This window comes from Ailuropoda melanoleuca, chromosome 16 (assembly GCF_002007445.2).
Source record: "Ailuropoda melanoleuca isolate Jingjing chromosome 16, ASM200744v2, whole genome shotgun sequence".
Lineage (NCBI taxonomy): Eukaryota > Metazoa > Chordata > Mammalia > Carnivora > Ursidae > Ailuropoda > Ailuropoda melanoleuca.
Window position 1 is genome coordinate 76,805,868 of NC_048233.1, and position 12,342 is coordinate 76,818,209.

Consider the following 12,342-nt stretch of genomic DNA (forward strand, 5'->3'; position numbering starts at 1 on the left):
GTAGAATTCATTACATTTAAATAGAATTTGAAAACTACCTACAAAGTATGAGACTTTTTTCATTACTTTTTTTGTCCTAAGAGATCTACCTACCTTTTGATTTTGAAGATCTTTTTTTCATCTGTTGCCATGAGTTCAAGAAGACAGGGGTACCTCTCTACATATTAATTGGAATTGGCTGATACAATATGTGAGTTCTTATATATACATATCTTTTCCTTTTCCATCTTTTCTTTATTCTCACCTTTTCTATTTTTGCATGCCTGAACCTTTGTCATCTCTTCGAGTACCTGTAGAATCATCTGCCCTCATTCACTTGTTTTCTAAGGTAACCCTTTTTTTGCATGAATAATATTCTAGAAAGAAATCTTCTTGGTAATGATTTCTTTTATAACTTTTTAGGCTTCTAACTCATGTAACAATTTGGCATTTTAATAGTTTACAAAACATCTTTAAAAGGTCTGTTGTAATAAAAAGTGAAAAATGGGAATGGTGTTTTGAAATCCTGGTTTCAAACTTGGGACTGCTTAGCTGCCAGGTCAGGAGGCTAAGAGAAATTGTGGAATGCTGTGTACTCTTCTTTGGATGGAAAAGCAATGATAAAAAAACAATAAAAATTTGGACAAAAATAAACAATTGAATAAGATAAGCAATAAAGAGAATAAAGATAGTAAGAAAATGATGGAAAATTAATTGATAATTTTGATAAACTGGCAGTGAGTTAGTAAATCACTTGATTAAAAAAATAGTTCTTTGCAGCTGGAAGGATCCATGAAAACCACAATTCCTTACTTTCTTAAGACAAAATAGATACCCAAAGAATTTGAGGAACTTCCTAAATCCCATAATCAGGGAGTGGCAGATCAGGACAAGACCCTCCATTTCTTGCCTCACTGTGCTGTAGGTCTGTCATACTGAGCAAGAACCCCTGATATTTGACATGAATAGAGCCAGTATGGAATACAATTTCAGTGACCACAGTTAGAGAAGCTCAAATTGTATAATTGATGACTATTTCTTTAACAAAGATAGATCAGATTTATAATAAAATTTAAAAAACCTGCAGGGAACTAGAAAATGTCCTAAGTAAGATAGAAGGATAAAATAATTATTTTCTTGAAGCGTTTGACTCACTTATTCTAAATAATTAGAGAGAGAGTATCTTTTGCAGGGTATTGAAGGTCTTCATGAATAAATTTTTACTTGGATTTCAGTTCTTCCGTCTGTGAAATGGGAAATCCTGTGACCTACCCCAAGTCGTGGTCATTGGTTTGGGATTTTTAGTAGTGGTTAGTTGTCAAAATACTTTTATAACTTCTGTAGAAACCTGTACTCAATGGCACGTTAAACTCATTGAGAACATTTATTCCCAGAGCTCCCTTTGTCCTCTGAACTCTGAAGCATTTATAGAATATTAGTCATTTTTAAACTAATAATTAGAGTTCATAGTTAGTTAATTCTAAGAATGTAATATATGCACACATCTGTAGCTAAATATTTTATATGAATATTTTAATTCGATTCCCACAAGAAGCTTGTGTGATGGGTACTATTATCACTGCTTTACTAATTAGTGATAAACAGCTATTTAAGTTTACTGAAGTCCAGGAAAAGTTCACTCTTTATTCTGCTTCATTTCATTTCTTATGTATTGTCTTCTTCTGAAACCAATACTATAAAATGATGAGTTTTAAAATTAACTTTAATTACAAAAGTAATAATGAAATATAATCACTTTAATAAAGAAATTAAAACATTGTATTACACCAAAATTCCCTTTGGCCATCACCTCCTTTATTTCTGAGAAGTAAATCTTTCTTCCACACTTTTTTATATTAATTTATAAACAAAGAAGTTCTCACAGAAACTACATGGTATTCTGTGGCTGTGATTTTTTTTAACATGCACATTATCATACTGCGATTATTATTATGAACTTATGTTATTCACACAAAGTATGTCTTAGTGATTTCTATCATGGTAGATGTCTCCTAGGGCTTGAACATTTAAAATTGTCTAGTTTTCCATAATGAGAACATACCACACCTTATTTCCATTCTATTGTCAAGCTTTAGATCACTTCTAATTTCCAAATTTGAATGAGCTTATGCAGAATATCCTTTTGTATGCTTTCTAGGGTAGTTTTGCTGGGTCACTCATCAAAATTTTAATGGACAGCCTTTTAAATTTTATTTTTATGAAGTTGATAGGTGCAAATATAGTATCTCATTCTTGTTGAATCTGCATTTCCCTGATTCTAATGAGCTTGAATATTTCGATGTACAGTTTTTGACAGTTGTGATTTCCTTTCTGCGTATTGCCTTGTCAAATATTTCACTTTTTTTAGAAAATTGGACTATTTACATTTATGCGATTGATTCATAGGATTTATAAATATTTACTCCCATTTGCTACTTCTAAAAACATTTGGTTTATATGAAATTTTGTCATATAGGAAGTTTTAAAAGAGATTTTATATTTTTTTATGAATTTGGTTTTTGTACTTTGTTTAAAAAATGTTCCTACGTAAGATAGAAACCCATTCTAATTATGTCTCAAAACTCTCTCTTTTTTTTTTTTTTTTTGCTTTTGTTCAATACATTTCTATCCTTCTCCCATCCGGATTATAATTTTGGGGGCCTTGTAAGGTATATTGTTTTCAGCGAGAGATTCAAAGTCTTAACATAAGTTATTAAATAAAATTCACATCAATTTGAATTAACTGGAGTTCATATCAATAATGAAATTTCAACTTAAATATGGAATAAATTCCAATATATGTGTATGTATTTTTTGACTGTCTTCAAATCCAGCAATCTGTCTTTACCTACGACTTTGTTTATAAAGATTTATTTTTGAGAGAGAGAGAAAGAGTGAGAGCAAAATCAAGAGGGGCTGAGGGAGAGGGAGAGAGAATCTCAAGACGAGTCTGGGCTGAGCTTGGAGCCCAACACTGGGCTTGATCTCGCAATCCTGAGATCATGACATGAGCCAAAACCAAGAGTCGGACGCTTAACCTACTGAGCCACCGAGACACCCCTACCTACAACTTTTTAATTACCATAGCTTGATACCATACTTGAATTCTGGAAGATACATCTATTCTCTTTGTTCCTCCTTTGAAAAAGTTAGCTTAACTACTCTGCATTTTAATTCTTTCTGAATTTTGAAATCAGCTTTCCATGAACAAGTTTGTCAGAATTTTTGTTTTAATTATTGAATGTATTGATTAATTTGGGAATAATTAACATCTTTCTTATCTATTGATCCTCCTTAACCATAAACATGGTATAATCTTTTAACTTGATACAATCTTTTCATATCTTTTAATATGATTCTATATTCCATGAGGGAATTCTATTTTTATTTTTATTTTTTTTTAAAGATTTTATTTATTTATTCGACAGAGATAGAGACAGCCAGCGAGAGAGGGAACACAACCAGGGGGAGTGAGAGAGGAAGAAGCAGGCTCACATGGAAGAGCCTGATGTGGGGCTTGATCCCACAACGCCGGGATCACGCCCTGAGCCTAAGGCAGACGCTTAACTGCTCTGCCACCCAGGCGCCCCGGGATTCTATTTTTAAGGACAAATAGATAACTCGTAGATAAAATAATCTTGAACCATTTATTTTAAACAAATCACACAATAACAGAGAATCATTACTATGATTTTGCTTGTGTGACAGTGCTATTTTCAGAGATTTTTGCAAGAAATTAGGCCACAAGATGTTAATTTGGGATTCATGGATGGAATTCAACCCAAAAACTCCCTACAATCCTATTAAAAAATCTCTTTGTATGCCCAATGTGCATTTTTCTACAATAATCTCATAGGAACTCACATTATAAGAGTAAAAGTAAAAAGCATTGTTCAGTTGCTGTTATAATCCTTCAAAATAGGCTGACACATGTTATCAGTGTGTCCAGTTAATGTTTGTACAACTGGGCACTGAGTTTAGCAGTTTTGTGATGCATTTTTTTGCCAAAATGAAGTAAGAGATATAGTTTAATATTTTGCACCAAAGCAATATGTCCTTTTTAATTAAAATATTTCAGGACTGGGACCCATGAGCCTGTAGTGAGCCTGTTAGGGAAAGAAAGTGGCTCAATTCAAAGAAATACCAGGTGGTAAAACAGATCTAGTGAAAAAGAATCTCTGGTGCAATTTGCCCCTCCAAGGATGCTGTCCTACTGGGAAGTGCCAGCAAACTCCTGGTAGGCTGGAACGTGAACTGGGAAATGCGTTCAATTACAGGAAGCCACAAATGTACTACAATTGCATACAGTAGAGCAACCCATTTTCCCTAAGATCTGATCATTGCTCAATGTTCATGGAAAGGTGCTAAAAACACTTTCTGAAATTGTCACCTAGAGAGGTACTATTTAAAGTTATGAGCTCACTGATGTCTAAAGACATTACTGAACTTTCAGGATTCAGCACAGATTTAGTCACTGGGAAGGACTGTGAATGATAACACTGCCCTTGAAGAATGGATAACCTCAGTGCTGTTTGTACATACCAGAGATTCAAAAATCACTCGTAAGGTGTACTACTGAAATTGCATCTCAAAATTGACCTAAAAAAGAACATTTCATCTTCTAAATTAGTCATCCTGTTGTTCATAGTAAGTGTGAAACTTTGGGATTTGTGATATTTTCAATTAATTATTTGTGCTATTATTGTTATTATATGTCTGCCTTTATGAACTGTATCTACTTGTGGGTAGAGAATGTATGTATTTTGTACACTGCTGTCTGTACCCTTAGAACTAATTATGGTGATTGTATCATAATTAACAATCAATATGTATTATTGAGTAAATGAATGACTTTTAAAATAAAACAATAGTTTTAAAAGTTGAGTGTTTCCAGCCCATTAACTTTCTCTGCTACATGATCAAATCCACAAAAGGAATGGGACATGAAAACATCACAGAGTTTATCCTCCTGGGACTCTTCAGTGATGAGGATGAAAAGGTTGCCTGCTTTGTGGTGTTCTCACTTTGCTACATTGCGATTCTCTTCGGAAACCTTCTCATCCTCCTCACCATAAGGGGCAGCTGCCTCCGTGAACAGCCCAGGTACTTTTTCCTGAGCTACCTGTCTTTCATGGATGTCTGCTTCACTTCCACGGTGGCCCCCAAACTGATCACAGACCTACTGGCCCAGCAGAAGACCATCTCCTACAACAGCTGCATAGCCCAGATGTTCTTTGCCCACTTCTTTGGTGCCACTGAGATCTTCATCTTGGTGTCCATGGCCTATGACCGTTACGCAGCCATCTGCAGACCCCTTCACTATATGTTCATCATGAGCAGACAGGTGTGCTATGTCCTTCTGATGGCCTCGATTCTGGGAGCATTTATCCATTCAATCCTTCAGGTATTGATTATCATTGGAACTTCCCTTCTGTGGCCCCAATCAGATAGATCACTATTTCTGTGATATTTTCCCCTTGCTGAAGCTGGCCTGCATGGACACTAGCTTGTTGGTTATTGCGATTATTACCACCACCGGAGTGCTGTCCATTTTGACCTTTGTTGCCTTGGTGATTTCTTACATCATCATCCTGTCCACCCTGAGGACCCGGTCATCCCAGGGCTGCCGCAAAGCCCTCTCCACCTGCGGCTCACACATCACTGTCGTGTTCATGTTCTTCCTGCCACTCATCTTCACGTATGTCCCCACGGCTGATTCCATCAATAATGACAAAGTTTTTGCCCTATTTTACACCATGATTGCCCCCATGTTCAACCCTCTCATCTACACGTTGAGAAACACAGACATGAAGAATGCCTTGAGGAAAATGTGGTGCCGGGACACACGGTTTGAAGGGAAATGAAGTCTCTGGAGTTCAAACCCTTGGTTGGATCTCCTTCTATCCACAGAATCCTAATGTCAACAAGTACAGCAAGTACAGAGAGGTGGTGTGCTGTCATCAAAAGTTGTGAAACTCGAAGAGAGAAGTCCCCTCAGCTACCCTCTTTCTGTTACTTTAGTTTTCTGGCTCTGTAGAAGGGGAACAAATCACATGACCTCCAGGTCCTATCCAGCTTTGACATTGTGGAACTTATGTTTGGTATTCTGGAACATTCCGTCCTTCATGATCTTAGACATAGTGGACATTACAGCACTTTTATCAGGACACACTGTAAAGATTGCATGGTTTGACTGTTCTGCCCTGCTCTAGGAAACAGATTCTTGATTAAGACACCTCTCACAGAGGTGCAATAAAATAAGGAAGCAATGCCTAAAAATTTACAAGTGTTGTTGTATATTTTAACTCCTTTTACATACACAATGCTTCTAAAATAATGTAATGCAATGTAATTACACTATTCACAGTTCCTTATGGATGTTATTATAATTCATTCTTAGTACCCTGTTGATGGTGTATTCCAGAAATTATAAGTTTCAAATTAGATAACAAACATCACTTCTCAATCCTTTAAATGTAATTCCATGGCATATTTATAACCTTGTTAAAAATCCCTCATGAGCATACAAATTGATGCTTTTTGTAAATGTGCAATGTGGAAAATCTCTCATTCTGTAAAGGATCCTGTCTTTAAGGAGCCACATAGCTAAGGGTGCCTGGGTGGCTCATTGGTTAATGGATTAAGCATCTGTCTTTGGCTCAGGTCCTGATCTCAAGGTCCTGGTATTGAGCCTGTGACCTACTCCCCACTTAGTGGGAGTCTACTTGTCCCTCTTCCTCTCCCTTTCCCCCCTCCATGCTCCTGTTCTCTCTTTCTCTTTCTCTCTCTAAAATAAATAAATCACATCTTACAAGAAAAAAAAAAAAAGTACCATATAGCTGAATAGATGGACATAAATTCAGGGGGTGCATTTTATTAAGCCTCACTGCTCTTTATGCAAACAGCATATTGTGACATTTTTTTCCCCCACCATTCATGCTGCCTGAAACTGTCTCAGTTCTACTCAGGCAGATGCTTATACTAGTGAGAAACAAGGAAGGTTAGACTGAGAAGCATATGTATCCAACTGAAAACTGGGGCATAGACCAAGGACAACTTTGGTGCATTGAGGTGTTTCCTTAGTTTATACAAGAATACTCAAACTTTGTGAATTGGAAGGGGCCTGTGACATCATCCAGGGTCATCCACTAGCATGACATGAGGAACTGAGTTCCAGAGGATGGAATCACCAAGTTTTCAAATATGAGAGGCACAGACTTATTTTCTGGTGCTCCATCCTCTTCACCACAGTCCCCACAAAGATATTGCATTGTATTTACTTGAAGTATTATTGTCCTTTGTGCAACAGAAATCTGGGTTTTGTTTTGTTTTGTTTTGATTTGGAGTATACTCGGTCTATACACAATGTTGCATTAGTTTCAGGCAGTGATTCCACAGATCTCTGCATTTTGCTGTGCTCACCACAAGCGTAGCTACCATCTGTCCCCAGGCACTGCTATCATAATACTGTAGACGATATTCACTACGCTATGTCTTTTATTCCCATGACTTATTCATTCTGTAAATGTAAATGGAAGCCTGTATCTTCCACTTCCCTTCACCCATTGCGCCCAATCTCACCCCCCCACCCCACCTTCCCACTGGTTTGTTCTCTGTATTTACTGGTCTGCAGCAATCTGGGCTTTGCAGTGAGGAGTTCATTTACAGAAATTAGCCATGTTTGTTGATGATTTCAGCCATAGTTTTTCTCTCCCCAAAAGACCCTGACATGTGTACTGCCTGAAAATTAGGGAACTTAGAAAGTAAGGGGAGGCAGAAAAAAAATGAAGTGCATTGAAAAGTAGGTAAGAAAGACAGTAGCAGAGAAAGTCAGGATTTTGTTTTGATGTTGATGTGCTGGAGATTATGTCCTGGTGGGATTCTCCAATTCAGAAAGCTGAAGGCGAACAGAAATGTCTACAGTTGTATGGGCTGGTGCCTAATTCTGCTGTTAATTTTTAATAAGCCTGTTATTGATGCATATATAGGCTACATTCTCTGGAAATGAATTTAATTTGCTTATTGTAAAAAATTTGCTGTTTAGCGTTTCCCCAAAGAAGTCAGGCCTTTCAGAAAGAAGTTCATGTGAACCTGGCTCTTACGTATTTTTGTGAACATTCTTCTTCCAATTTATCAACTAAGGAGGGGTGCAAAGGAACCTACCAAGAATAATAAATATGTCCTTCTTTTCCTGTGTGTTATCTATGGATGAAATAGTGAACATGGAGGTTGACTGCATCCTTAGGTATTTGGAATTTGTCCTTTATGTATATAAGCAAGGTTATGTGCCATCGCTCATGCCCATTCTCTCTTGCTCAGCAAGGGAGCAAGGCTCCTTTCAAGGTACCTTACACTAACATACTGGAGGTTTTATTAAATCATGAGTATGCCTCAGTATCCACTTTTAGAGTTTGGCCATGCTGTTCTTGGATCAGTCAGCTCAATTATGCTGTGTAACAAGCCACTGCAATATTTGTAGCTTATACAAAAAAGCATTTCATTTTTGCTCGTTTGTCTTTGCGAAAGGTGGATTTCAGCTGATCCAGGGAAGGATCCGGTATACTTCAGGCCGCTCTCTTTTCCTCAGGCATAAAACAGAAATGGTATCTTAGTCTTTGCTGAAATTGAAAGTTTATGTCCTGGACAAGTGATGTTTGACATTACCATTGACAGTTATGAAAGTTCGGCATTGTCTCTCTCTCTCTATACTCTGGGGCTCTTCGCTGGTCAATTTTTTAATACTAAAATGTAAAATAAAGGCTATTTTGAAGATTTGAATAAAGTGATGAAGGTGCATTATACCTCAAAAAAATGGTCATTATGAAAGCTATGGATATATTGAAACACTGTCAAATGAGGCTTTCCCACTGAGTTGTTATAAACATGGCAAAATTCTAGAGACTCTGACATGTGACAAATGTTTTTCTCCTGGATATGTTTGAATGAAAAAGGGGATGACATATGGAGGAACATGAAAACTATTCACATATTAAAGTGAGCAGTGCAAGAGAACACGTTTAAAAATGTCCCTGCTTCTCCCAGGGACAGAAGTATAACCACTGGTTGGAAGACAGAGGGAGACACATTTTTATTGTTTTCCACTGTGAAAGAAACTAGTTTATCCATCTGGAAAATGAGAAGGTTGCCATTTGTTTTCATCAGTGAGGGCTCTAATCAAAGTCCTACCTGTCATCTTGTAACAGAAAGGTTGTAAAACTACAAAAACTATAAAACTCCAGAGCTTGGCCCCCAGTCCTGTGATCATATGTCCATGAAATAAAAGGTATAAACCAGACTCACCCTTAATGAAACTGGGGAAAGTCTAGGTTCTAATGAAAGAAATGATCTCTTTCCAGGGAACCAAGAGTAGACTCTCTGAGCTCCTCTGATTGGGATTGACCCTGACGACCTTTTGTGAACAGGAATAAATGTATAGTCATTGGTAGAAATATGAATATATTTCAGATATCCTGCTTCTTGGTCTTTGAGAATAATAAATCCTGTCAGCTTTTACCTTCTCAGGGATGTCAGAACTTCAGTAGAACTAACATCTCTTGGTAGTCAAGATTTAAGTGCAAAGAAATACAAGAAAAAGTATTGTGGAGGAAAGTCACAAATGGATAATATTTATTTGCTCTTGTTCATTATTCAGGAGTGTAGACTGGGCCGTACCCCACCACAGTTGTTTCAGGGCAGTGGTGATTTCTCAAAAACAAAAGCTTCAAGGCCTCTCAAGCCAACCTTTAGGGATTATACAACATCACTTTTACCACCTTCTGTTCATGTGGTTAAAGGTTACATGTGAGATGTGTCACAAGTTTAGCCCAGATAAAAGCATGGAGAGATAGAGTCCACTGTTTTTTTGTTTTTGTTTTTGTTTTTTTTTTTACTGACATATAATTAGCATATAACATTAATTTTCAAATAAGGATTATAGTGTTATTAACTATAGACACTATGTTGTATTTTAATCAAAATAGAGATCCAAAGTCACTGTTATGCACTGATTTTAATACATATTTACAAATCTTTTATTCATGGGAAATCAATTTTCAACTATAGTTGTTCTATGGACTTTTATTCTGTACAAATCATCACAAGATTTAACATTTATCTGTTTTTAAGAGCTTTATTGTGTATATAATACACGTACTAAAAAATTCATTTATTTAAAGTATACAATGTAATGATTTTTAGTATGGAACATTGTGAAACAATCAAGACTATCTAATTTTAAACATTTTGCCACCTTAAAAAGAATTTCCATACCCATTTGCAGTCACTTATATCTCTTCATCATCCTCACTAGCAGTCATAGGCAAATGTTAATCTCCGTTTTTTTTTTTTTGTTTTTTTTTTTTTTGTTTTGTTTTTTTTGAGAGAGAGTGTGTATATGCATAGAGCCAGGAGGGAAGGGATGGGATGGGGTTGTGTAGAATGGAGGGAAGGGTATAGAGGGCAAGAAGGAATCTCAAGCCAACTCCATGCTGAGCACAGAGCCACACACAGGGCCTGATACCATGTCCCTGAGATAATGACCAGAGCAGAAATCAAGAGTTGCATGCTTAACCAACTGAGCCATCCAGGCACCCCATAATCTAGTTTCTTTCACAGTAGAAAAGGAATTATACAGCATGTTATATTTTGTAACTTGTAGCTTTCATTTAGCATAATGTTCTTGCATGTTTCATCCACATTGTGGCAAGTATCAGTATTTCTTTATGTTGATGAATAAAATTCCATTTTATGAATATATGTTACCCATTCATCAGTTTATTGACATGTAGCTTGTTCCCCCATTTCAACTATTATGAATAATGATGCTATGAACATTGGTGTACAAGTTTTTGTGAGAGTATGTGTTTACATTCCCTTGGGTAGAGCTTAAGATTAGAATTGCTGGGTCATTGGTATTATATGTTTAACCATTTGAGGAGCTGCCACATTGTTTTCCAAATTCATTGCACCAGGGACACCTGGGTACCTCAGTAAGTTGAGCATCTGCCTTCAGTTCAGGTCGTGATCCCAGGGTCCTGGAATCGAGTACCACATCAGGCTCCTTGCTCGGTGGGGAGCCTGCTTCTCCCTCTGCCTGCTGCTTCCCCTACTTGTGCTCTCTCTCTGACAAATAAATAAAAGATTTTTAAGAAGTCGTTGCACCATTCTACATTACCCCCAGAAATTTATGAGAACTCCTATTTCTCCACCTCCTCACTAAAACTTGTTATTGCGTGTCTTTTTTGATTCTAGACGTCCTAGTTGGTGTAAAGCAATATCTCATTATGGGTGAGGTTTGCATTTCCTATTATCTAAAGGTGTCGAACATCTTTTACTGTTCTTTTGAGCATTTGTGTATTTTTGTGGATATATGTTTATTCAGATATTTTGTCATATTTTAAGTTGGGCTATTGTCTTTTTATTATTAAGTGGTAGGCATTCTTTATAGGCTCTGAAGTCAAGTTCCTTTTTCAGATACATGATTTGCAAGTATTTTCTCCCAACCTGTGGGTTGGCTTTTCACTTTGTTGATGACATAATTTTCAGTACAAAAGATTTTCATTTTGGTGAAGTCTAAGACAGCTATTCAAAGTCACTATGATATACTCATTGCAAATAAAATATCGTACATCTCCCACTCATGGGATTGAAATTCTTAATGACAGTCACTGTTCTGCTTTTTTTCTCTGGAAATGATCACTAACTTTAATAGGCATTTTTTTGGGGGGGTTAGAGATATTGGGAAGGTGTTTCCTCAGTAATACAATTATTTTCCAAGATAAATTTTACATACAATGAACGGCAGACCTTTTAAGTATATGGTTTGATGAGTTTTGATAAATGTATATGCTCACATAGCCATTAACAAATTCAAGATCTAGAATACGTTCATTAATCCCGAAAGTTCTGTCATGCTCCTCTTCGGTTAATTCCATCAGATGAAATTATTGTCCTGATTTCTATCACTCTGCTTTAGTGTTGTCTATTGTATAACTTCATCCAAATTGAGTCACAGCATTTACGCATAGTGCATGGTCTCTTTGTTCCGGGATTTATCATATTGATGTGTGTATCATTAGTCTGTTACTTTTCTTTGCTGAAGATTATTCTGTCTCTCCTGCCAACTTGGGCTTTTCAAGTGCAGTGTATTTGCTTTTAATGTGATTGTTCAATTTTTGGGAATAAATTTTTCTTATTATAGTTTATTTTTTGGCCTCCTTGTAACTTATTTTACTTCTTTTCTATATTCTCTTGAGCTAAAATGGTAGACGGTCTTGTCTATTATTCAATTTTCTCTTCTTCTTAACATCTTTTTAAATAATAGACTCTATTTTCTTTTTTTTTTTAAGATTTTATTTCTTTATT

General features: G+C 36.3%; 1 protein-coding gene across 1 annotated transcript; it reads left to right on the forward strand.

Moving 5' to 3' along the window:
- Nucleotides 1–4,915: 4,915 nt before the first annotated feature.
- On the forward strand, nt 4,916–5,843 carry LOC100479287 (olfactory receptor 4P4). Its single transcript, XM_002929987.4, is given in 2 exon segments — nt 4,916–5,398; nt 5,400–5,843. Coding segments are annotated over 2 exon segments (927 nt in total).
- Nucleotides 5,844–12,342: the final 6,499 nt, after the last annotated feature.